The 27,067-nt window shown below is 36.0% G+C and overlaps 1 protein-coding gene across 2 annotated transcripts; it reads left to right on the top strand.

Annotated features, from left to right (window-relative positions):
- The first annotated feature begins 21 nt into the window (after positions 1–21).
- On the top strand, positions 22–27,067 carry LOC105035626 (AP-4 complex subunit epsilon). Of its 2 annotated transcripts, none has more exons than XM_010911238.4 (11): positions 22–878; positions 2,301–2,486; positions 4,638–4,853; positions 4,969–5,079; positions 11,687–11,884; positions 12,015–12,146; positions 14,287–14,343; positions 14,465–14,581; positions 18,104–18,181; positions 24,521–24,664; positions 25,538–27,067. In XM_010911238.4, exons 1-11 carry the CDS (start codon positions 312–314, stop codon positions 26,612–26,614), a joined length of 2,883 nt encoding a protein of 960 aa, XP_010909540.1. In that variant the 5' UTR covers positions 22–311; the 3' UTR covers positions 26,615–27,067. The 2 variants fall into 2 exon arrangements, with proteins under 2 accessions (XP_010909540.1, XP_010909539.1); XM_010911237.4 differs by having other exon boundaries at positions 136–878; positions 25,535–26,820.

Raw genomic sequence — 27,067 nt, 5'->3', positions numbered from 1 at the left:
CTCCTCTCGATCACGCCCAAGGCGGCATCTGTCCCAGAACGAGGAGGAGAGAGAGCCGGTCCGACACTCTCAAAAAGGAGCAGCCCATCGATTCGATAATTCTACGTCTCTTCTTTCTCCCACCTCTCTGCTCACCGCCTCTTTTCCGAGATCCAGATCTCGATACCCTTCTCTCCCTCTCCTCGGTTGGATCTAGGGTTCTTCTTGCTCTCAAGCCCTAGCAGCGCTCCGCTGCTGCGATTGGATCCTGTGGAGCGGATCTCGGCGGATCGAAGCTGGAGCAGCTAAAGACAATCGGGCGGGAGCTCGCCATGGGCTCCCAGGGCGGATGGGGCCAATCGAAGGAGTTCTTGGACCTCGTCAAGTCCATCGGTGAGGCCCGCTCCAAGGCGGAAGAGGACCGCATCATCCTCCGCGAGATCGAAACCCTCAAGCGCCGGATCGCCGAACCTGACGTTCCCCGCCGCAAGATGAAGGAGTATCTCATCCGCCTCGTCTACGTCGAGATGCTCGGCCACGACGCCTCCTTCGGCTACATCCACGCCGTCAAGATGACCCACGACGACTCCCTCCTTCTCAAGCGCACCGGCTACCTTGCCGTCACCCTTTTCCTCAACGAGGACCATGACCTCATCATCCTCATCGTCAACACAATCCAGAAGGACCTCCGCTCTGACAACTACCTCGTGGTCTGCGCTGCCCTTACCGCTGTCTGCAAGCTTATCAATGAGGAGACCATCCCTGCTGTGCTGCCGCAGGTCGTTGAGCTGCTCGGCCACTCCAAGGAGGCCGTCCGGAAGAAGGCCGTCTTGGCCCTCCATCGATTCTACCAGCGGGCGCCTAACTCGGTCTCTCATCTCATTTCCAATTTCAGGAAGGTAGAGGGGTCTTTTTCTTCCCTCAAATTTTAAATTCTCTGCCTGCATTGCAGTTTGCGATTTTATTTCTTGCTGAGTAGACTGACCCTTGCTGTGAATTTCTTTACTTCAGATTATATTTATGCTTTTAATTCTTGTTCATTAAAGGTGCTGCCTTTGGTCTGTGTTGGGTGCCGGATTTATTCCCTTAGTGCCTATTTAATTATCTGAGATTATCCATAGGGTTAGTTCTCTTCCTCCCTGCTTGATCAACCAAGTGAATATTGTGGTACTGCTTCAAGAGGGCAATAGAATAGATTCCAAAGATTTCTGTTTCCATGTGCCTTTAATTTGTAAAACACAGGGAAACCAAATAGTAGAAATTCCATGTCTTCATGTCTGCTTGAGCAAACTCTTGTTCTTTCAGTTATCTCTTGATAGCTTCCGAAGTTATTCTGATGAACTTGGTTCATTCCTTTTGCTTTTGACTTTGCCAGCTTGAGAGAAATTTGCTTCTTGCATTTTTGACCGAGAACCAGAGAATTAGGTTGGGTTATACGAAAATTTTTGATGATTGCCATTTTGTACACTTTTCTACATGTTTCTTAATTGTGAATTTATTTTTTCTATTGTAATGTATGTGCTATTTCTGATATTTATTATCTTGATACACATCGAATGGATCCCAAAACTGAATTATGTTTTTGCATTTGTGAGATAGCACATGTTAATGAGCCTATTTGGTATTAGGAAGTAGTCCACGTAATCAGACCATGACTTTCTCCTAGAAATTAGGGCATAACGTTGCATTAGACATGGTTTGAAATAAAAGGAAATGCAGGCCCTCCAGGAAAATGATCATGTACAACCAAAGGAAATCCAACATTCATGTGCTTTTAGAATATCACTTAGTAAAGTAGTTTGTAAGATGGTCACATTCTAATGACTCCATTTCTGCTACTGTGTTTGAAGAGCCACATGCTTCCATTCTGCCCCCCTTTCTTAGTATTTTGATTTGGATGTGGGTGTGAGTGGTGGTCAGCGCATGGAAGCATGAATATTTGAACAAAAAAGCAGGCGGGAACACCTAGGACACAGATGCACAAAGAGAGAGAGAGAGGTGAGAACTTTGACTTGGGGAAAATGTCATATTAACTGCAGCTGCTGTTGTTACACCATAAATTGTAATTTGGAGCTTGAAGATATCTGAGATGGGGCTGAATTACTCTCTGATCACATCATAAATGAAGTAATAGAATTCTGTGTGGTAACTCTCATAGCCTCAGGCTTTCATGTTGTAGTTAAGTTTACATGAGGTATGCTATCTTTTCAAGAATCTAAATATATATACTATTGAAGTTTTAGTGGTTGCCTTGGTTATTAATATGTATTGCATGTTTTCTGATCAGCTGATGTTATTTCAATTATTTATGCTTGTTGCAGAGGCTATGTGATAATGATCCAGGGGTGATGGGTGCAACACTTTGCCCTCTTTTCGACCTTATTAAGGAAGACATAAACTCATACAAGGATTTGGTTGTTAGTTTTGTTAGCATTCTTAAGCAAGTTGCTGAAAGAAGGCTTCCAAAGACCTATGATTACCATCAGATGCCAGCTCCTTTTATTCAGGTATGATGGTGACTACAAATTATTTATTCTAATCCCAGTAACAGTTCTGTCAAGGATTCATGACATGCAGTCCCTCTGACCATGGATCCAAGTATTTGAAACAGATGCATTAACTGATTATTTTGTATATTCACGAAAATTAGCATCTTTATGATGCCCATCAACCTCAAATTAGTCATTGTTTGTTAAATATTGAATTGCATATTTAATGTGTGCACATCAAGTCAACCTTAATGGTGCCAATTCTTGGGGAGGGTATACCAAGAAACTGGGTGTTTGTATACCTTCTGCAAGTCTTAATGGGATTCTATTCTCATTTATTTTCTAAACAAAGTGTTGGCACAGTAAGCCTCCAGAATGTTAACAAACAGCCTCTGAGGGCATATGGAAATGCTGTCTCTCATCTGATTGGTGTCATTGTGGTAGGTTTTAATCTCTGTGTTGACTAGTTTTCAAGCATCAAAAACCCTAAACCTAGTTCTTCTTTGTGGTTTTGGAGAGAGATAAAAGGGAGGATAATGAGAGGGAAAGACAAGGCCTTTTAGAGTCAAGAGAGACAGAAGCTGCTGGGCACAAGGTTCTTTTAGTATTGTTGCATGAGGAAAGGCTAGAGAAAGAACATTTGGAAGGGGAAAAAAAATCTGAAGGATTTGTTCCATTTTGGATAACAAGTTAATATTTTTATTTTGGTAGAACTTGTGTTGTTTCTTCACTATATTTAATATAGCATATTATTTCATAAGTCCAAAGCTCCAAATTCAAGGGCTATAAAATTACTAATTGTTTGGTGCGTATCCTACTAACATGACTTACGCTGTCACCATCATCATAGTTGCATGGATGTCTTTGCATATTTCTTGCACATGTTTGTATAAAAGCGTATCCTACTAACATGACTTACGCTGTCACCATCATCATAGTTGCATGGATGTCTTTGCATATTTCTTGCACATATGTTTGTATAAAACATTCGCTTTGTAAAATGAATTTTTTGTAGGTAAGTCATAGTATTATAGTGAACCATTGCCTAAACTGCAACAAGATGACTTCTACTATTCCAAAGAAACTTTACTTTTAGGTATGTATCCAGCCTCATATTCCATCCCTAAAGTCAGGTTCAAATCTTTAAATTGGCTGGATTCACACTGTTTGGCACTTGTTGCCTCATATGGTCTACCTCCCACTTTTTCTGTTTCATGGCTTTTTGGCTGATGACTACTATTTTTCTTGAAACCAATCTTGTTCTTTCATCTTGCCCATAACTGGTCATGTTCTGCAAATGCCTAATCCTTAGTGGATGCATGAGTTTGGTTGGTGTATATCTGTACCATAAAATATATGTTTGTGGATAGTTGCTATGAAAGATTGATTCTATGCGCCAATGCAATAACTAGTATGATAATGTTCAATTACCAAGAAAGGCCAATTAAGACCTTGAGTTGTGTAAAAGGATCTGGAGAGAGGAGATGAAGACCTAAAGGAACATTGATTTTCTGTGGAAGGATTTTGACAGTATGTGTAGCTGTTGATGGGAAGAAATGGCTATGAAGGACTTATAACACCAACTTGGCATTCATGAAATTAAATAGCTCGTTAGCTTATAATGCTTATTTATAAAAGACTTAGGATAGTGTTCTCACAAGAGGAGAGAGGCTACTTTACCCCAAATGGAGGTTACATGGCATCCCCTTGTCATATGTTAGCTAGGGGTGTCAACTTGGCTATGTACTCTATGTAAGGATTGTTAATATGCTTGTGGAAAAAGTGATGCCTAACACATTTTAGTAATATGAAAACGCTGGTCCAGGCATTATGTTTATATGAAGCATGCAAACGTAGAGTTATATGAGAGAACACATACAACATGATTTTAGTGTACTGACCAATTAGAGGCATTTTTGGATTTCTGTCATTGAACATATGTTTAATTGTACATAAAATAGATCTAGTATGGCATGTAGGCCTTGATTACTTTTGCATATGCGAGACAAAGGTTTGAATACTATAGTCTTGATGACTTATTATTTGATTTTTAGTTTACTTCATAGGCTTTGTTGCCTTTTTGCTTCCTTTCGTGCTGTTCAAGTAAGTAATGATGTGCACTAAATTGTCCTTTCTGATGATATCATCCTTTTGTTTCATTATTTGCAGATAAAACTACTAAAAATCCTTGCATTACTTGGTGGTGGTGACAAGCAAGCAAGTGGACACATGTACACTGTCCTAGGTGATATTTTTAGGAAAGTTGAAGCATCAAGCAACATTGGCAATGCTGTATTATATGAATGCATATGCTGTGTTTCATCCATCTATCCCAGTCCTAAGTTACTAGAGACTGCTGTTGATGCTACTTCCAGATTTTTGAAGGTCTGTTAGCTAATTTTTTCCAGTCATGGTTTATAACATGCTTTATTGCATGCGTTACTTCATCTCTTTTCTTTTTGGCACTTTTCTCGAACCTCATATTCACTTTTATTGGCAGAGTGACAGTCATAACCTTAAATATATGGGTATTGATGCTCTTGGTCGACTCATAAAAATAAATCCAGATATTGCTGAAGAACACCAGCTGGCTGTTATTGATTGCTTAGAGGTAAGGGCAACAATTTTTTCTTCCCTGAATTTACATTGCTTGCTAGAGTTGCCCATGGTTATTTTTCCTCCATTGTCTCATGAAAATGAATAATAGTATACTACTCTTTATTTGCTTATTTGCCATTAAAGTTACTGTATTTGAATGGTATATGATTTCTGGATATGCTTTCTCCATGTACATGAGGTTCATCAAGCGATTCATCTCTTTGTTAAAGCAGATTTCAGTAGTCCAATAACTTGCAACTCGTAGATTCTTTTGAATTTTAGAATGATGAACATAGCAATTATTTGTGGAGATATGTTGTCTTGTATATTGCAAGCTTTCAAGAGATACGGCAACCCACGTTAGTGTGGGTTTCCAGTATTTACAAAACCAGGGTGCTATGCTACTTTTGCCACCCTTGTTCAAATTTCAGATGTAGAAGAGATTATAATAAGCTGGCTGGTGCATTCTAAGCCTTTACAAGATGAGCTCACCCACACACTTGTGGATTTCCAACATCTAGACAACTTGTGTACCATATCTTCCCATGTTTCATGCTGATCTCACCTGTGGATCTAGCATGATCTCACCTGTGGATCTAGCATGAACTGCACAGCTAGGGAACATTGATCTTCATGGCAAGTGTAGGCACTAGAAAGCTACATGTGTATGTCAGTCATGGCTCCAAGCCTTCATGATCCTTGCCAATTTTGTGTTTAGAGCTTTTAGTGTACACCTAAACAGGAAAAGATAGCACGTTACATATTACGGTAAGATTTACCTACATATTCATATTACTTGGTTATGAGCAATTTATGCAACCCTTTACTTTTTATGATCAGAAAATACAACCTTTGATGTAGATTGCCATGGAGTCAAGTCAAAAGAGCAAATAAGAGGTTAGAGGAAACAAACGGTTTAGGTTTTTAAAACTAGGACTTGTAAAAATGGAAGAGTCATCAATGGAGATTTAAGGATATTGCTTTTATGTTCTTCATGGTTTAGAGTGGCCTGGAAAATGAGAATAGGAGTAGGAGATGGAATAGGATTTCTAGATTTGGAACAGGCTCAACAACATAATAACTACTGTTGTGTCTAATGATAAGCTGACCATAGGTAACAAATCCAGATCATAAACTTCACACCAATCAAAGTGATCATTATCCACTCCGAAATATGATCTGATGCAAACCCCGAGGGTTATTTGCAAGCAATGATAGGCCAAAGGAGATGAACAGGTCAAAAATTTCTGATGGATCTGAAAGGTTTTCATTTTGCTGCATAAAACTGGTCGGTTTGAGTCTTAAGAAGAAGGGAAGGCGTTCTCTGAATTTTCTGGAGTTTCTAGGATAATGTTGGCTATTAGAGTTAGAAAGGCTATATTGGGTTGTTTGGTTCCCATTCCAAACATATCAGTTCTTGAGAATCATTAAGAATTACTGATTCCAATTCCTATGTTTGAATAAGTTCAGTAATCTCGAGTGGATGGGGCAAACCTTGTCATAAACAGTAATATTATGACAATATATGGAAACCTTCTAATACTTATTTGATATTCAGTATATATTATGCAATATTAATATTTAACTAGTAATATTATTTTTATATCATAAATTATTTTTGAAACAAATAATAATATATAATAATTTTATGCATTATTTATATGAATAAATATATAAATATCATTTTTTATTACTCAGGCACATATCCTACTGTTTTACCCTTTCTGTGGGAGTTTAATACCAGCTAGAATCAACATTCCCATGTCTAATTCAGTTAACAAACATGGGAATGAGCTCAAATCTGAAACTACCACCTGTTCCTGAGAACCATTCTTGCAAACCAAATGTAGCCAAAGAGTGTTTGTGCTCTGTTGGGTTTTCTGATGATTTCATTATTAGATTGCCTAGTTCTCTGCACTGGTTTTGTAACTGCATGCAGATATTAGGTGGGCTTAGATTGAAATTTAAGAAGACTAAAAGGTTCTATCACTCTCCTAATAGGAATAGGAGATCAGTTTAACCCTGGAAACCAACTCATATTTTCCTTGTGAGAACTGCAGGTTTTATTACAGCAGCAAAAGGACTAATAGCACAGAAAGCAAAAGAGGAAATAAAAAGAATAAGGAAAAACACTAGGGACTCATTTGGTTGACGGAAGTGGAAGGGGGAAGCAGCAGTTTTTGGAAAGTGGAGAGGGGACCTCGGAGTTTTGAGAGGAGAGTGGAAAAAGCTCTTCTCATGGGAAGTCACTTCTCACATTTCATGGAAAGTGGAAAGCCATGGGGGAGGTGGGTTTTGGCACTTCTCATGGGATGGAAGTGGTGGGTTTTGGCACTTCCCATGGGATGGAAGTGGTGGTATTTTTTTCTTTTCTAAAATATCCTTTTAAGATCTACGACTAAGATTTTGTAAAATATCAATGAATGGTTACGATGAAATATTGGATAGTGATATAATATTATATTAATATTATTTTAATATTTATATAAATATAATATTAATATTAATATTAAAATTATAATATTTATTATATTTTAATATATACACTAATAATATTTTTATTAATATTAATATAATACTTATATTAATATATTAATATTTATGTTAGTATAATATTATATTTAATATCTATATTAATAAATTTATTATATTAAAAGATTAATATAATATTAATATGTATTAGTATTATGTTAACATAATAAATTATTATGGTCTAATGTTATATTATAACATATTAATATTATATTTTATATTAATATAAATATAATATTAATATTTATATAAAGTTTAGAAGTAAAAAGGTATAGTCTTATATCTACTAAGGGTATAATAGTTATTTTATACAGTTTTATTAGAAAAATGGGTGCTCAACCAAACGTAAGCTACTCGACAATTAGTCATTTTCTTATGATCAATCAAACATGTCAAAATCCTATTCTCAGAAAGTTAGTTCCTACAAAGAAAAGTTTTTCCCGCGAACCAAATGAGTCCTAAAGAAGAGAAGAGATTAGAGAGGAGATGTGACAGTTGGATCTGGCTTCTATCCTTTTTCTTCCATCAATGTTGCTTCAAAAGTCTATATCAAACCATCCACACTTCTGTAGACTGACAACCAGCCCCCCCTTTCCAGTTTTAGTTTCACATGCATAGTACATAAAGAAAAGAAATAGAAGTCCACAATTAGGCACCCAAACATTTATTCCTTCTATAGAGGTAATAAGAAGTATACCTTGCATCTGTTAAAGGAGGAAACAAAAGAAATAGCTGGTTCTTCAAAAGCAAGCAAGGTTAGTGGCTTTTTATCTGCTAAAAAATTTGAATTGGAATGCTAAGAAGCAGGTGTAGTGTATGCTCTAATGAGTAAAATAGTAGACAGTAATCAGATTGTAGATCCCTTCAACAACCATCAGAAATTCAGCAACTATTAGAAGAGTTTTTAGATCTGGTTAGTGGTGACTTACCACAAGATTCGCCATTGATGAGGGGCATTCAACATGCCATTGATTTGGTTTCGGATGCCTCTGTAGTCGTTATCAAACCTGCCAGCTTATAGAATGCCGTCTAAGCAACGTGCTGAGATGCAAAGGCAAGAGAGGTTTCCTAAAGATATTTATCACAAACTCAAGTCAAGAAAGCTTGGGTCTTGCAAAGTGTTGAAGAAAATAAGTTCAAATACTTATTTAATTGAGTTGCCATTAGATCTGTAGACCAGTCCAGTGTTTAATGTTTCAGATTTGTATCCATTTGAGGGTTTTGATGGGGAAGTGGTTGAAGTTTTTGATCTGATTTAGCATTATCCTAAGGGTTTAGTTGAGGTTATTGAAGATGCTTTGGTTGTCAACGAAGTTAAGTCTCGAAAGGGCAACCAATACAGAAGATTTTTGGTGAAGTGGTTGGGTAAACCAGCTAGTTAGAGCACTTGGATTGCTGAAGATGAGTTAAAGAAGATTGATCCAGAGATGTATGTTGAAATTTTGAAAGCTTTCTCACTGGAGTTGAGTTTTCCAAAGCCGAGAAGAATGATGCAGGAGCTTAGGTTTAAACTTTAAATAGATTATTTATTTTAATTGCTATTTTACTATTTTACTGTAACGAGTTACTGTTCATGGGTACTGTAGCTCAGGATTTATTTTAATAGTTTTTAATGGTTAGGATTTAAAGTAGTTAATCTAAGGTGAAGATTAAAAGCAATATTTGTAATTCTAGTATTTAAGTGCTGTAACATAAGTTTGCAGTTGTCTTTTGTCATTTTTTCATTAATAAGCTTCAGAATCTTGAGATTTTCTTAAACTCCTAATTATTCCTTCTTTAATCCTATCTTTTTTCTAGTCTATAATCTGTCCATACCTGTTTTCCTCTCCTTTTACTGCATCATATGTGAAGCTGACTTATTGGGGATCCTCGGTGGATAGGTCCTTGTTGAGAAATTCTAGGGTGTCATTAATCATTATATTTTCTATAAAAGGTGTGTTTACACCATGAAGAATAAGTTTCAATTTCTTTAAGGTTTAGAGGGTTGAGATGCCTTTGAAGGGCCTTGGAAAGATAGTGGCATGGGGAGAAATTATATGAACTATGAGTTCTAATGCCTTGGTGGAATAGATCTTTTTCATACTAATAAAGACATTCGTCTTTGATGTCTTAAAGCACAAGGGGAAGGATCACTTGTAAATTACGCATGCCTTTCTGAAGTTGTGAGGAAATATGATTTTACTGGCCAATCCCTTATAAACACTTTATCAAACTTTATGGAGGCTCTTTCAATTAATAGAAGCTGTAGATTTTTGGTGATAAGAATGTGGTGGTTAATTTTTTTCTTTTGTTCAGTTTAACTAGCTCTATTTTCAATTACAATATGATTTTTCTGGATTCCAATGGTCCTTGTTCTCCAAAAGCTTTACATCTGAAGGGATGAGAATTCTTGGCTTTGAGGTTCTGATGCAAATCAAATCTGAACAGCACTGGTCTCAATAGATTTATGGCTGGATTAGTTTATGATCTAATCAAAAAATTAGGTCAGCAATAAAATTGGTGCAGGCTTCCTTCATAACTGATTGGGGGCGGGGGAGGGAGGGAGAGAGAGAGCACAACAACACTAATAAGCAGCTTGGAGTTTAAGAAAAAAGAGGCTAAAACTGAAAGCACAAGGGAAGAAGTAATCGAAATATATGGATCATAGAATTGCTCAAGACACATAAATGTTAAAATGTACCACCCTAAAGAAGTTCTATCCTGAAATGAATTTTTCAACCCCAAATAACTCCTGTATTCACCTTATATCACCTGCTGCTCAGCAATCAAGACTTTTGATGAATTCAACCTCCTCCCATGAAAAAAAAATGGATGGTGGAAGTGTATATGGAGGATATCTGATTCAAAATTAATAAATAATCTCAATTTTCTGTGTACTAATGAGTTAGCAAAGTTTTAGATGGTGGTTTCACATATTTAGAGTAAAACTTGCTAAATTTATAAAAGGCTAAGATCAACATGATGGGAGCTCAAAGAAGTTCTAAACAGTGGTTACATAAGTTTTAAGTGCATCACTGACATTAAATAATAATCAGCTTACACAAGTTTTAAACAATGATTGCATAAATTTGTGAAAATTGATTTAATATGAAATTAATATTGACAAAAGACAAGCTTCCACAAGTTGTTAATGGTTGTACATGTTTTGAGTAAAGTTCGAACAAATTTGTGAAAGAGCAATTTTAGCGTACAGTTGGTGTAATGAAAAATTAAATAAATTTTTGACAATCTTGTCAATGTGCTAAATTTATATTCCACTTATTTGTTGTGATGTAACAAATTATAGTATTGGCTGTTTATTTTGCATATATATTGTTAATTAATTAATTAATTACATAAGTTTATTGTCACGCTAGTTTTTGCTTGAGTTCTCTTCTCTATAAGCTTGTGTATGCCCTAAAAATTTAAACAAGTTCTGTAGAATGACTGCTCTATTCTGATTTCTGGACTCATTCTCCATCTTCTGGGAATTTATGTCTTGCTTAAAACCTGTAAGGCTGCTATTCAAAATCTTCTGAAATTAGCTTTGGACGAAGCCGCTTGTCATAAATACGAGCGAGAATCATGGTGGCCAGACTATTCATTTTCTCCCCTTATTCTTCTTTATGAGTGGGGGTTTAACTTGCCAAAACACAAGCCTGAAGGTGAAGGTAGTAGGGTGGTAGATGTAGGAGGAGGGAGAAAGGATGAGAAAGAGGATGAAGATGAGAGAAGTGATGGGGGAATGGTAGGGAGGTGGTTAGGATGTGATGGAGGGAAGGGGCATATTAGGAGGAAAGCAGATGAGAGAGGGATGCGTTCTTCATCATGGCTGAGAAAAATCTCTTACTTGAAAGAACCAGGGATATTTTTGTCCCAAACTCTAAACTGTCTCAAATCTGCAAAAATAGAAAAAAAGGATGTCTATTTTTCTTGCACAATTCTCAAAGCTTTATACATCTTGTTTATAGTATTTTGATTACTTCTTATTTAAATTATTTCTTAAAGGCTAAAAGAAAGATTTAGTGATACATGCCCTTGCAGATTTCTGAGATAATTTATATAAACTTATCGAACCACTTCTTTGTTGGAATGCATGCTTTGCACAGGATCCCGACGATACTCTAAAGCGCAAGACCTTTGAGTTACTTTATAAAATGACTAAGTCCTCAAATGTTGAAGTGATAGTTGATCGCATGATTGATTACATGATAAGCATAAATGACAATCATTACAAAACAGAAATAGCATCACGTTGTGTTGAGCTTGCTGAACAATTTGCACCAAGCAACCAATGGTTTATCCAGGTATGTACGAATGTTGTTGTATTATTTCTGCAAGTGTTATTGTATTATTTCCAATTTCTTGTTTTGAAAATGATATTCTGCATTTGACTTTGGAACTCCATTGACAGTTTCTAACAAGTTTACTTCCCAGACCATGAATAAGGTCTTTGAGCATGCAGGTGATCTTGTAAATGTTAGAGTGGCACATAATTTAATGCGATTAATTGCTGAAGGATTTGGAGAGGATGATGAAGGTGCCGATAGTCAACTGAGATCGTCTGCTGTATGTACTTCTTCTAAGTTGACTTAATTATATTGAAGATAATCTTAGTGGCTTTGAGTAATTTTACATATATTCAGACGTACTGCTTTAACATGCCTTTGGAAGTGCATGTGTAAAAAGACTCATTTATGTTTTTGCAAGATCAGACCAGATAATCCAAAATGTGTGGCTATGGGTTTAGTGGTTCAGTGTGTTGGGATCTGCTGTCTATAAAATATATTTGCAATTACCTCATGCATATTCAAGGTCAAAAAGCTTTATAATTTGCCTGTTATGTGGAATCAATTTTTCTGTTTTTCCTTTTTTTTAAAATAACAAATCCTTAATGCCTTGTATGAGGGTATGCTTTCATGTCCACCTAATAAAATTGCATTGTGACATGACTAGTATTTTGTTGGTGACAGGCGGGTAATTGCTGATTCAGAAACATGCAAATCTAAGGAGATGAGGGAAATTAAACAAATTCACAATATGACTTATGTTTTCTATCCTGTTTGGATAAAGACAAAAACTTAAGTGTTAGCAAGAGAACTCACCAATATTGGCATTTTTAGGTGCTATTTGCCATGGTTGCTGATTTTCATGTTGTGGTTTTTGTTTACAAAATCATGGACAGAGTTTAAAAGTTGCTTGGCAGCTGATTTTTTGTTTCCAGGTTTTTCGAAAACCACTGTACAGTTTTTAGAAAAAGAAGCTGCGAATTCCCGCTTTTACTTCTTTTGAAAACTAAATACTGGTTCTCTTTTACCCCTGTTGCCACCTCTGTAACCGCCACCAGTTGTCACTGCCGCTGCCACTATAACTACTGCCACCCCGACCACCACTGCTGCCACTACCCTAGTGCCAAAACAGGTTTCAGGTTTTCATAAGGGAAAACAGATACTGTGTTTCATTTTTGTTTTTTTTCTTTTTAAAAACACTGATGACTGATGGGCATGCCAAATGCCACCTTAGCTTATAACTATGATTCAAAACCTTTTTCCTGCTTAGTGAAATATTCTGTAAGCAGCAATCTTGATCTAAGATGGTGAAAAAACTCTGCAGCTTTCCTATCTTATTGCAGTCTTACATCTTTATGTTAGTCACTGTCGCTGCATTATTTGCAGATATAATTTATCCAAGCTAATCTTGTGTCATTACTGTCATGCATGAAGTAGGTTAGTCAAGTATTATAAGATAATGATAGTAATGTTATGCATGTGCACATAATTAAAAACTTACTATTCTGTATGAAGGTGATCTTTAATTCAATATCTGAATTTTCTCTCATAAAACTAGCCTACAAAATTTTTCATGTTCAAAGGGAGTTTTGAGCTGTTCAAAACATATTGTGTTTATCAGTTTTAGTGATCTGAGGGACTAGGCATACCTGGACATGCAAAATACACTTTAAAGAAACAGAGTCGGACCTTTTCCACTGTCTCATTTTACTCTCTTGACCTAAATTGCATCTCATTTTTTTTTTTAAAGAATAAAATCATCAAAATAATGAGCCAGACTTGTTAATCTGTCATAAAGCAAATAAGAAATTCTCAAAAGAAAGTGAAATAAAAAGGAAGAGCAAATAAATCATTTTCTTAAAGAATCTGTCATAGATACCATAGGAGTCCATGCATATACCATCTGATGTTATTTGCATTCTAAAGCAAATAAATCATTTTCCTAAAGAGTCTGTCATAGACACAATAGAAGTGCATGCATATACCAGCAGATGTGATTTGCATTCTATAGAATGGAGTGTTGGCATTTAAATCATACTAAGTTACTAACCATTATCTTATCATACTCATGTATGTTTTGTAATTTTTTAATTCGTTAAAGATAAACATGCTTCAAAATCTACAGATAATAGCTTTGATATATTTTTTCTGTTTAAAAGAATGTTTGTATACAATTCTACATGGTCTATTACCAACAAAAAAAAAAAAATCTACATGGTCGTATTAGGTGCTGCATAAAATACTGAAGTACCATTGCACCACAAAGTTATCATGGAAAGTGTTTCTTGCTGCGTTTTGTCAAACATGCTGATGTTTACTGCTATTATGTGTTTTGTTCCTTCTCTTAAACTTTCAGTCCATCTGTCATTTGCTTCTTTTCCATAATTATAAAAATTTGACTTATTTTTCTTTTTATGCAGGTGGATTCATATTTACATATTCTTGGGGAGCCAAAGCTTCCATCTGTATTTCTGCAGGTACTTCTCTGTTCTCTCTAAGCTAAGACATTGTTATCTACCTTCATTAGGGAAAATGCTGCTACTTCTGTAACTTTTTCCCCAAAAATATTCTTTCATTATATGCATTATGTAAGTGCAGGTCATATGCTGGGTTCTAGGTGAATATGGGACAGCAGATGGAAAGTATTCTGCTTCTTATATACTTGGAAAGTTATGTGATGTAGCAGAAGCCCACTCAACTGATGACACTGTCAAGGTATGGTTAATACTTGTTTGTAACTGAAGACATTTTACTTGCATCATTAAAATGTTCAAGCACATTGATTTTTGTTTGCTTTCCCAAACCACCTTGTGGATTAGTGGATGGATCTTAGTTTCTATTTTTGCATGAGGGATTTAGTTGTTGAGTATGAGATGAGCATTTACTGATGCCGATTCTGACAGACATTTAATTTAAGCTGGATTTTTTTGTCTTTTCTTTTGTTTTCTTTTGTCCCTTTAGAATGTCGAAAGGAAGCATAGACAGAGGAGTTGTATGTTTTCTGGGACCACATTTGCAAGTCATTTGGGTGACCAATTTTTAAATTAGAATGCAAAGAGCCCCTTATTGTGGACATTTCTTATTTCACATGAAACTTTTCTTTTAATATCTATCCTGTTGAGGTAGTTTTTGTGGTTATCTTTTGATGTTCAGGAAATTCATTGTTTTGTAAAAGAAAAACCAGTATCTTATACCCCATGCTTCTATTGTAAATATGAGCTAGAACTATTCTCCTCTAAATTGTTAGATCATGCAAACATTTGCACGGTACTAATTGATCAATTTTCAAAAACCCCCCACCTCTCTCTGGAGGAAAAAGGAGGGTGATCCTTAATCCCATGGTTACACTGTAACTATGAGCTAAAACTATTTTCCTTTTGATGATTAGGTCATGCAAAAATTTGCACAGTACTAATGGATTCAATTTCAAAAAACCCCCACCCCTTTCTGGAGGAAAAAAGAGGGTGATTTTTAATTCCATGGTTATACTGTAACTATGAGCTAAAACTATTCCCCTCTTGATGATTAGGTCATGCAAACATTTGCACAGTACTAATTGATTAAATCTCAAAGACCCCCGCCTGCCCCTCTCTAGAGGAAAAAAGAGAGGCTGGTCCTTCTGATAGTTTTAAGTGGTTGAGGCATAGAGTTTAATGTGCAATATTACAAAAACGATCACGGACCCTTGGGTTCACAAGAAACAAAAAAACTTAAAGAAAATGAGTGTTGAAGTAAAAGAGAAGGGAAAAGGAACCAAATTATTGATCTAAATGATACATAATTTAATGTCATCACGGACTATCATATAGAGACACAGGCCACACTGTAGCACAATTCTAATGAATCTAGGATTTCAAGTCCAACATGTTATTTAGGATCTTTTTAATGTAAATTTACTTATAGTAGGAGCTTAAATGAGAATAAAGTTGATATTCTGAATACGAATTATTTAATGATCACAATGGTTCAAACTTCTTATTTAAGAAAAAGACTAAGAACATTTTTCCTACTTTTCAGCCCATTAATGAATCTGCAAATGTATTGTAAAGATAAAATAGAATGACCTAAATACGTCATTTGCTTATACTGCACATTTCTCATCTTTAAATAGTCATAGTCAATTTAACCTTCATTCTCCACCATTGGCTGGTCAATATTTGACGGTGTAATCTAATTTTGACCCTTCTTAATACAAATAATGACAACATGGAGAAACGTTTGAGTGCTGTTGGCATGAGGTGTATCGTTGTGTATTGCGTTGAAACAAAAAGAAAAAATGACATGAGTTCCATTTTGGCTTAGCACCACTCGATACTGACCAAGTGCCTCCACCAGTACATGGTATTGACTAAGTGCGGGGTGGCGGTACAAGCTTGGGACAGGCAGGCATTGCCTGGCACTTGGACTCGATTGCTATAGATCTACTGTATGATTACATCCAATTGGTGATTGGATGTTGTAAAACAACTGATCCACCGTACTATTGATGGATGCATCTTTATATTGAATTTTTTGATCTTGATTGCTGATTCAACAATTTAATGTTAAATTTACACCCAACTGATGAATTGATGTAGTAAAACACTGATCCACCATATCATTGATGGGTGCATCTTTATGTTGAATTTCTTTGATCTTGATTATTGATTCATTGTTTAAATGTCTGAGTTAATTGTTTTGGATGTCTTTGATATTAATTCTTCATGCTTGATTGTTCAAATCTTGCAATTGGTATTTGTGAATAATTGCGAAAATATTCAGCCATAATTCTTCCATGTTTATTTACTTTTCTTACCTCTTCAGTCATAATCGTTTTAGGTAGTTGACTGCTCCTATGTTTCTCACATTAATTTTTCTGCATTTCTCTACGTCTGTGTATGTCTATATGTATATATATGTCTGGCATTTGTATACAGTGCTTCGTCAGTCTGCTTATCAGTAGGGGGCTGACTTGTGAGTTCATGGACTGTCTTTTGGTTTTATGATAAATTTATTCTCTTATTCTTGCCGTAGGCAAGTTAACTCCTTGTTATTGCACTATTGGTATATGAGCTCCTTATCTGACTTCCATTCTCTCTGGTATCCTAGTAACCTTTTTCAACATCTGTAGCAGCTGTTATTAATAAGTCTTGTCCCGGATGTTTAAGTTTAGCTTTGTGTATCCTCATTCACAAAAGAATTTAGGCCATCTTTGATGTTATATCGAGAGAAGAGGAGATTCCCTTCATTCATGAATATCATGATTTAAATCCATTTCATAGTTTGATATGCTTTTGATTCCTGGTTGTCAACATAATGTCAACTGCACCTTTTTCTTCTCGGGTTGGGACTGATATTTGCAGTGGTATACACTGGTATACACTGCTTCCCATTGCTGGGACTCAAACCTGAGCCTTTGGGGTAAGATCAAAATATCCTGATGAAGGATGACACAGAGATCTTTTTCCACATCTGTAATGATGAAGATATGCCTCTAAGATGTTCTCAATTACATTTTTCTCTTGCAATAGAAACTTTTTGGAAGTTCATGGTTGCTTTCTGTTAATGTCATTGACAATAAAAATCCACAATTTTGACATTTAACAATGGACCTTGGTTTTTTGTAATTCAGGTTCTGGATTATATTCTCTCTGATGCATTGGTCCCCATGATGTTAATGACAGCACAATTTGACATTCTATAATAAGAGAACATTAAAAAGTTGCATAGCACGTATTACTATTTTGCTAAAATGCAATAAAATCTTTCAGAAAAATCAACAAATTCTGCAAGGAGATTTCCTTTGTGTTGTCATTTCATTCTCCACTAGGATAGAGGCAGATTTGGCTTTCCATTTGCAATCAGAATTTTGTTTTATGTATATTTTATCTACTTTAGTTGCTACTCAAAAGTGAGTGGAAGCAAGGTAGATGATGATAGAGGTGATCTACTTTATTCTGATATCTAAGCATACTGGAAGACTCTTGTCCCTAGAATTATTCACTTGAGCTGCCATTTAGTCAATAATTTTTGCGATGCTGATGTCCTTGTATAGATTTGGAAGTTGTGACTAATTGCTGTATGGTGTGACATATTGTTATTTCTGTGAATTGTGATACAGTCTGACTAAGAGATGTGATGGTACATGTGATTTTGTACTGTATGTGTAGTTTTTGTTTACTCATTTATCTGATAATGTCATTGCATATTGTTACTTGTAATTCATATGTAATTTCTTTTCTTCTTGCTGTTGGAAAGGCTTATACTACATCAGCAATCATGAAAATATGCGCATTTGAAATTGCTGTTGGAAGGAAAGTGGAACTGTTGCCTGAGGTAAATTAAGATTTTATTTTATTGTCCTTATTCTTTTGTTAGTATTACCATATTCTTTTATTATTCCATTTATATGAAGTCTGATCATACTCCTTGATTGCTATTTCAAATTTCTTGTTGGCTTTGCTAAGTGTTTAACTGACAGAGCATGCTGAACTTACTTTTCTGTCTGGAGGAGGATAATTTGTTTAGGTTACTGCATGGCATTATGAAAGTTACCTTTTTCTACTTCCCATATGTTGCAAGTGTCCAAGTTGAGATTTCTCTTTGTTCACAAAAGATAATTTGCTTTATTCTTCCTAGTTTTCCTAATGATAAGATCATTTTGTATTACATAAAATGCACTAGAAGTACCTTGCGGAAGAGTTGTTGAAGCCAACCTGCTGTTTAAATCTGTTGGTGGCTGAAGAATATGAGTTGAAATGTTGCCTCCATTCTTTTTTGGTGGTCGTAGGGTATTCTGGGGGAGAGCCATCCTGTTCTGTATCCCAATGCCTATGGACTCCTTAATGAAAAAGGAAAAAGAAAGTAAAGGACAGGAAGAGAGAGACCTAGAGAGAGTGCTCCTATTCTATCTGGAGAATGTTAATCAGATGTCAGCCACAAGTATATTTTAATTATTGTGTTGCTGCCTTTTCAGTGACAAAATGTAGATCAGAGTTTTTTTTTTTTTTTTTTGGTTCGAGATAGATCAGAGTTCATTAGCATTCTGCCACCTATAAGTATTTTATAATTAGTTCCTTTCTGGCACTTAGAATATTGAAAACATGTTTTAATATTCTATAATAGAAAAATGCATAGAAATTCAACCTATATTTGTAATATATGACCAGGCATTCATGAAGATCAATATGGATTTTATCAAGATAGATATCCATCACTGTTCTGTAAATTTCTGTACCTGATTCTTTAGCAAAGCTAGGATTGCCTGCCGATGACAAGATACTGTAATATACTTTTTATGCAATATGACTAAGGTTTCGCTATTCTGGGTCCTAATAGGCACAGATGTATCAAAATTGCACGAAATGTCTACTTCAAATATATATTGGATATTGATGCTTGTAAGATGTCACTTGGATACATGTTGTATACTTATTTTGGGTTTCCTATTCGTTTGAAAATGAAAAAGGCTCAAGACATTTAATTGATCCTCTTGGAATATTTATAAAATACTTTCAAGCAAGGATTCAGATTCCAGCGGGACATCCCGCGGGATATCGGGATGGGATACCATTTCATGTGTCAGGATAGGACTGTCCCACTAGTGTCCTAGCATCTCAATCGGGACGTCCTGGGACATTCTCTGTCTCAAGTGTCGGGATGGGGTGAGACGGTGGCGCGTCTCATTTCATGAAAAATCAAGACAGTCCCATCCCAAGAGATTTAAAACATTGCCTCCAAAGATAAAAGAGCAGGCTTTCCTTTCTTTTCTCATCTTTTTCCCTTTTGAGAAATTGACCTTTTAATGATTGATGCTTAGTTTTAGAGTCTGTGAAGTTGATGTTATTGTTGGAGTATGCATTTGGGTCTATGGATTTTGAATGATGACTAAATGCTGAATTTATGGATGTTGATGTCAGTGTGCTATGGACAACATTGTTGTGATAATTTATTATGCCTTATGGATTCTTGCTAACATGTGTGTATGCTATTATAAGAAAAATGGCATCCTAGTGCATGAGGCTGCTGCCATTGTGGAGTCTGGGGAGGGTCAGATGTACGCAGCCCTACTCTTGTGCGGAGTCTGACACCCTGTTTATAGTGGAGCAACCATACTATTGCACCATTGTGTATAACACATTTATATGTATTTGTGTTCTTGTTATAGCCATAAGATAGAAATCCCATCCTTTTCTTAAAAAAAAAAAATTTGTTGTATAGGCTTACCCATATTGTCATACCTGTGCCCTATATCTGTACCCATGACGATCATGCTTTTCTCTAGCATTGACCTTTAAAACTTGTATGGCTACAGCCTTAATCAACAAAATAATCTGTTCATCTTTTAACAAAATAAAAGTCAAAGTCCATTTAAATGGATAATAACTGTATAAAAATGTCCATGTTTCACAGTGAGGAGATGCATGTTATTTTGAATGCCACCACATTGAGAACAAGAATTCACATCTCGAGGATTGGTACTGTATTGATGGCATGCATTACTGAATATTCCTCAATACAGGATGGTATGTCTTGATTGGCCCGGGTATAAATGAGTGAAAAGAAAGAAAGAAGGAAAAAAAAAGCATACCAATGTTACATGACTGGTATGGATTTGCCTTGACACACCTCAGTATAGGTAATACAGCATGATATAGGCCTAGTTTACCCAGTGCTGATGCATATCAGATTCTATTGTACCTGGGTAACCACTTCGATTGAGAGGATGGAGATCCAAGAGAAAATTACACTGGCTTTGGCATAGATAAAGACAAAACAAAAATAAAAGCATGATATCAAAATTCTCTCATCAAGAGGTTGGAGAAGATGCTGAAGAGGGAAATGGGATAATTGACTATTTATACAAAGTTTTCTGTCAATTGGGGATAGAAATAGTTTCACAAAGAGGTTGACATCAACACTAGCATTATTATCATTCTCCACATAATTCAAGTGATCTTGTTGTGATTGCTTGAGCAGACAGATCAGATCCAATTCTGCATATCTCAATTCTACCATGTTCAGTTGACCATGGATGTGCTGTAGATGTAATCAACTGGGCAATAGTTTTGTCCCTTCTAGAGTTCCAATTTAGATGGTAGCAGCTTTTCCCAGCTTATCAGGATACTGGTTAACTTCCTCAGATGAACATCTGTGAGAATCCTTCTAATTTTTGCATTTGCTGGGCATGAATTTTTAGAGTGGTGCTAGTGTAATTAAATTATAATTAAAATATAATTTTTGAATCTTCTTGGTGATATGATAGCTTTCTTTTCATATTCTTGAAGCTGGTTGTGAGTATTTATGGGCTTGTTTGTTGAAAGGAGCTTTTGAGGAAGTGGCATCATCGTAGTATTTCTCCTTTAATAATATTTTCATGGTTCTTCCACAAGAATTATTTCCAAACTTCTAAGATTGCTTTTGTGACTGTGTTCTGCGGCTTGAAATGCCTTCTCTTTAATCCTTCAGGCTTCTATTTCTCATGTTGCATGTCATAAATGGGAATTTGCTCTTCCTCCGGTTGTCAGTCAGTCACATCTTCTGGACCGTGGGTGCACTTGCAATATTGAATATTCATTTGGGAAATGTCAGCTTCTTGTCATAATAGAAGCCATTTAACCTTATACATTGTAGCAGCATAATTGTTTAGCTTCCTACCATGCATTGACATCCACATCCACAAGTTGCCATGGGTCATATTTAACTTTGATGCAAACATGATGCTAAACAGAGAGGAAACAATCAAGAATTGCTATCTTCTCTAGGAAAATTTAAAGAATGAGATAGCGAAGGTAGACTATGACTAGTCTGAGATATGAGTGGGAACTCTGAAGCCATATTTGACCTATTTTTTGTCTCCTGTTCCCACTATGTTTTTCCCTTATAAGTTACAAAGAGAAAATATAGAAATGCTTATATACTTGAAATCTAACAAGAGCACGATGACAATCAAACTCTTTTCTATATTCTAAATAAAAACTCTAACAGACTTAAAGCAATGATAGCTTTTGAATCTAGTAGAAGAAAACATGGCCATCTACAATACATTCTAACGGACCTAAAAATATGATTAAAATTCCTAAAGTCGGAAGACAATAAACTACTGCTGTAGCTTTCAGCCTTTTTTGACCCATGAAAAACTGGGATTTTGTTGAGGGTCATGCAATATCAATTCTAGATCTCTAAAAGACCTTTCTATTGAGTCTAATATCATTAAAATTTTACATCTTTATGAAAGTTGTCTTCTAAAAAATTGCTGGTTCCCCAGAGACTGCAACAAATTTGAAGAGTATACTGATATAATTTTGATAGGTTTCACAATTAAATTATTTTATCCTTTTTGATAATATTTTCTTGTCTACACTTGCATTTGCATGTATGGTTGTATGTCCTCATCAAAATTGCCTGCATTCTTGCAGCATGCCAATTCTTAGCTGCATTTTTTTTCTCTTATGGGTGCTTTGTAGAAATTTGGCATTCTGCCAACTTGTAAAATTCAATTGCAGTTAAATGTTAAAACTCTTATGCAGTTGTGTTGGATTTGATGAAATAGTAACAGGCTAAAAGTGTAAGAGAATTATTTTTTTTGGCCTGGTATTAAGCTTCCCATGTCGCTCAATCAATTTCTGTGTTTCCATTTTATCTGCTTCTGCTCGGGGTATGCTTAGGCAGCCCTATGTGAATGTATATTTCATGGATTTGATGCTAGGATTTCTTGAGTACTGGGTCATAAGTTTACTGGCTTTTGCTATTCTCTCTAATTGTTGCCTCTGAAACCAACATGCGCGAAAGTAAAATCTGCATAGGCATTATCATGATTTTGTATTTATCAAAATCATAAAAGCTGGAAAGTGGACACTGGTGTTTACAGCATTAATCAACAAAGATTTGTATAAGAGTGTCATTATGTATTTTTTTGCCCCAAGAAGTGATCACAAGTCCATGACCCTTGGTTCTAACTGATGAAGTCCTAGCCATCTACACTACTCTCTAAGGACTCCTAATGTGACTATCCAAAAATCTAAAGAAAATTGGTATAAAATTACAGTTATTGTTTTGGCTGCTTTTTGACTGAAATAAAAATGGATTTCTACCAGGTCATATGATATATTATAAATCTGAAAAATTATTTCCAACGAGTCCAAGATGATTGAAATGTGATATTTCTGCAAAAAGTTAAGCCTTTTCACATTGGAGAAAAAATCCTCACCAAAAAACAGCTATAGCTTTTGGCCACTATTTGACATAGAAACAATTGGCATATTTCATCAAGGACCCAGGGTTATCAATTATAGATTGTGAAGAGGCCTTTCCAACAAATCCAAGTTTAATCCGAATTTTTTTGTGAAAAGTTTGATCAGTACCAAATCAGATCATAGATGTCAACAAAATTGTGCCTTCTGAAAGATTGATGATTCCATGTAGGCTATTACAGAATTTTAACCATTTTATCGGACAGATCTCCAAACCAAGGTTTTATGTCTTGGTGGGATAGAGGGTGTCGCCGCCGTTCCGTCGTGATCCTATGAGAAAACGGGACCGGGATGGGGATGGGGTCGGGACTCCGAAATCCATCTATACAAAGAAAGAAAGAAAGATGAAAAAAGGAAAAAATGAAAAGAAAGAAGAAGAAGAAAAATGAAAGAAAGAAGGGAATGGGAGAAGAAAAAGAAAGAAAGGAACAAGGAATGACTAAAAAAAAAAAAGGAAAGGAAGGTAGAAGAAAAAGAAAGAAAAGAAAAAAAAACAAAAAGAAAAAAAAGGGGGGAGAGATGGAGGATATCTATTGGATTGCATAATCGAGACAGCTATCGAGACGGGACAGGACGGGACAGCGGGACATCCCATTCCATGGAGATACTGAGACACCTTTGTCCCATGGGATTTAAAATCTTGCTCCAAACTACAATTTTAACATGAATCTTATATAAAAACTATAAAATTATATTATATTATAATTTATGTATTTTCAATGTAATGAAATTCAAAAGCCTGACTTTATAAAATGTAATAATATATGCCAAATTTTTAATCTCAAAACATTCTAACATCAGTCTTACCTAATATATTCATATAAATAATTTTCATGTATTTTCATAATTAACTTCTTGTCAATTATGGACTTTGGTTATATTTCCAATAAATGTGCATCTGCATGTGCACTTTTACTAGTAGGTATAAAGCTAGCAGTACTTGTATAATGGGCTTCACCATTCTTTCCTTTCTATAGTGATAAATTTTATTAAAAGTTTCCATTTAGTTTGCATTATTGAACTTCTTCCTGCGACAGGAAAGGTTGGCTGTTTTCTTTTAACTTGGATTTAGTTCTTGCTTGCCTATCAGATCTGTTATGTAACTGAATATGTTTTACAACGCCAAAACCATTGTGTGTGTGCATATAAGAACATATAAACGGTCGCATCAGCAAGGATTGCTTTCTGTTTTTCCCGTTCTTTAATGGAGTCTGCAGCAAAATCATTTTGGTAACTTATATGATTACTCTACTTCCCAAATAGTTGGGGAAAGGCTTGATGATTATGATTATGATTTTGATTCTTTTTGGATTAGTCTACTTAACCATAATTATAGGTCTTTTGCTGATTGACTAAACTATGCTTGAATTTTATCTCTTAGAATAGTTTGTGTTTTGATTATCCTTCTGATCACTTGTTACAGTGTCAATCCCTGATTGATGAATTATCAGCATCACATTCAACAGACTTGCAGCAGCGTGCGTATGAGTTACAAGCCTTGTTGGGCTTAGATAGCCAAGCTGTTGAAAGTGTCATGCCATTGGATGCAAGCTGCGAGGATATTGAGGTCATTATCAAGCACTTTTTGGTGGATTTACTTTTTTCTAATAGTTATGATCAAACATGGCTGTTTTCTATATAAGGCTATTTTTCTAGCTTCTCACTTCTACTTGAGTCCATACATGCTGTATATGTTTTTTTGTGTAGGCAATATTTATGATAAACTATTTTGAGATGTCTAATAGTATGTATGATAGAGGATCTATTGTATGTGTGTAGTAATGTTGCCAATTCTTGTTAACATGTAGGCTGTGGGGTATCTACATGTTATAATCTAGCCAGCCACCTTTCTGATGATTAGTTGTTGCATGATGGTTTTGCCCTTGTTTGTAGCCTGCAAAATTCTTTGTGATAATTATTGTCAGCACAGAAGTTGAAAATGAGTCCAACAAATCATATGCAAGCAAAAATGGTGAAAGAACAAAAGGGGGTCAATATATGGTTACATGTTTATATCACATCCTCTTTCCTTGTGGTAATGAATATAGATTGCATCTTGTTTTTCAGCATTAAACTGGTTAGAATCTCAGCTAGTTTTATCCTTGACGAAAATTATGTGATGCCTTGGTTGAATATAGTAATACAGTAATCTTAAGGATGGTATTTGATGAAAATCCTTGAAGTTGATTTGCACTGTTAATTGATGGCATGTAATCCAGTGAACAAAATGTTCAGCTAGATTAGTTTCTTGTGGTTTAGCACATCTCATTTCTGACAGTGGTTTGTAAGTTGTCATGAAATAAACTCATGATCCAATCCAATACATCATCATATTTCTGGTGTCACTGTTAACTTGTGCTGTTGCTTCTTATTGCTCTTGCATCCAAGCCTGGCAACTGATAAGTATTTTTTTATTTTTATTATTTTTTTGTCGCAGCAGATTGATAAGAACCTGTCATTCCTCGACAGTTTTGTAATCCAGTCCATTGAAAAGGGAGCAAGGCCTTATATTCCTGAGAATGAAAGATCAGGTATGTTCAATATTGGCAATTTCAGAAGCCAATACCAGCATGAGGCTTCTAGTCATTCTCTCAGGTTTGAGGCATATGAGCTTCCAAAGCCCTCCCCTCCACCAACAGTCGCTCAAGTTGCACTCCCACTCCCAACGACTGATCTAGTTCAAATGCCTGAGCAAACCTACCCTAGAGAGACCCACCAAGCTGCTAATCTGCCATCTGCAACTCATGCCTCATCTGCTGATTTTGGAGTTAAGCTTCGGCTTGAAGGTGTTCAAAGGAAGTGGGGTAGACCTACATATTCATCACCCTCTGCATCTTCTAGCTCAAGTACTCAAAAGACAGCAAATGGGGCTACCCATCTTGATGGAGGAGGAACAGCAAGCTCCCAAACACGAGATAGTTTCTATGATTCTAGGAGACAGCAGGCTGAAGTTTCAGCTGAAAAGCAGAAGTTAGCTGCTTCTTTATTTGGTGCTTCAACTGTTAAAAGTGAGAAGAGACAACCGTCTGCCCACAAGACACCTAAGGGTATTTCAACGAGTACAGAGAAACCAGCCGTTAAAGGAGCTATTTCTTCTTCTGAACCTCCCAAGGAGAAGACACTTCCTTCTTCCCCACCTCCAGATCTGCTTGATTTGGGTGAACCAACTCCAGCAAGTATCCCATCTGTAGATCCCTTTAAGCAGCTGGAAGGGCTCCTAGGGCCAACGTCAGCCCCCTCAGCTATTGATCACTCTTCTGCAGCTGGTCCTAAAGCACCAGATCTTATGGCACTTTACGCAGACGCACCACCAGCTGGGGTCAGCTCTGGTTCCTTGAATCCAGCACTGGCTGACATGTATACTGTTAATAAGAACTCGCATGAAACAGCAAATGTGGCAGCCGTGAAGAAGGGCCCGAATCTCCAGGATTCCTTGCAGAAAGATGCAACTGCAAGACAGGTGGGCGTGACACCAACAGGGAATAACCCCAATCTATTCAGTGACTTGCTGGGCTAGAGTATGAAGCTGGGGTGATCTGTGTTGTGACAAAATTTGTAGAGTTTGACTGGAATCCAAGTGGATGGTATACCTTATGGCTATGCTGGATTCTATTACATCTGAGTGTACTGAAAATTGATTATTCGATTCATACAGATGGAAGTTTGGAGCTCTTGGTAGAAGAATGCTTGGTTGAAATTTATAGAAGACGTCATGCGTGTTGGTGGGGGAGTCTTCGTATTTTTCTGGAACTATGTTATTATGTTCGGTGGTCAAGGTGTATATGCTGTTTGTGTAGTGAAAATATTTATGCACTTTTGTTCAGTAGAGAGGGAGATTCAGTGCACTTGAGGAGGAATACGCTGATGAATAGAATGGCTAGATTTGTTGGAATGTTTGCAATGAGGACTGTATTTTTTCCCACCTAGTTGAAATAAATTTTAAGGCCGCTCAGGGACATTTTCAAATAAA

The sequence above is a fragment of the Elaeis guineensis genome, chromosome 13 (assembly GCF_000442705.2).
Source record: "Elaeis guineensis isolate ETL-2024a chromosome 13, EG11, whole genome shotgun sequence".
Taxonomy (NCBI): domain Eukaryota; kingdom Viridiplantae; phylum Streptophyta; class Magnoliopsida; order Arecales; family Arecaceae; genus Elaeis; species Elaeis guineensis.
This window is presented reverse-complemented; position numbering and strand designations above follow the sequence as displayed.

Excerpts from the sequence above, each read along its gene's own strand:
- LOC105035626 (XM_010911237.4), top strand. The coding sequence starts at position 312 with ATGGGCTCCCAGGGCGGATGGGGCCAATCGAAGGAGTTCTTGGACCTC. Across the intron at positions 879-2,300 it reads TCATTTCCAATTTCAGGAAG|AGGCTATGTGATAATGATCC; the intron begins GTAGAGGGGTCT and ends TGCTTGTTGCAG. Across the intron at positions 12,147-14,286 it reads GTCAACTGAGATCGTCTGCT|GTGGATTCATATTTACATAT; the intron begins GTATGTACTTCT and ends CTTTTTATGCAG.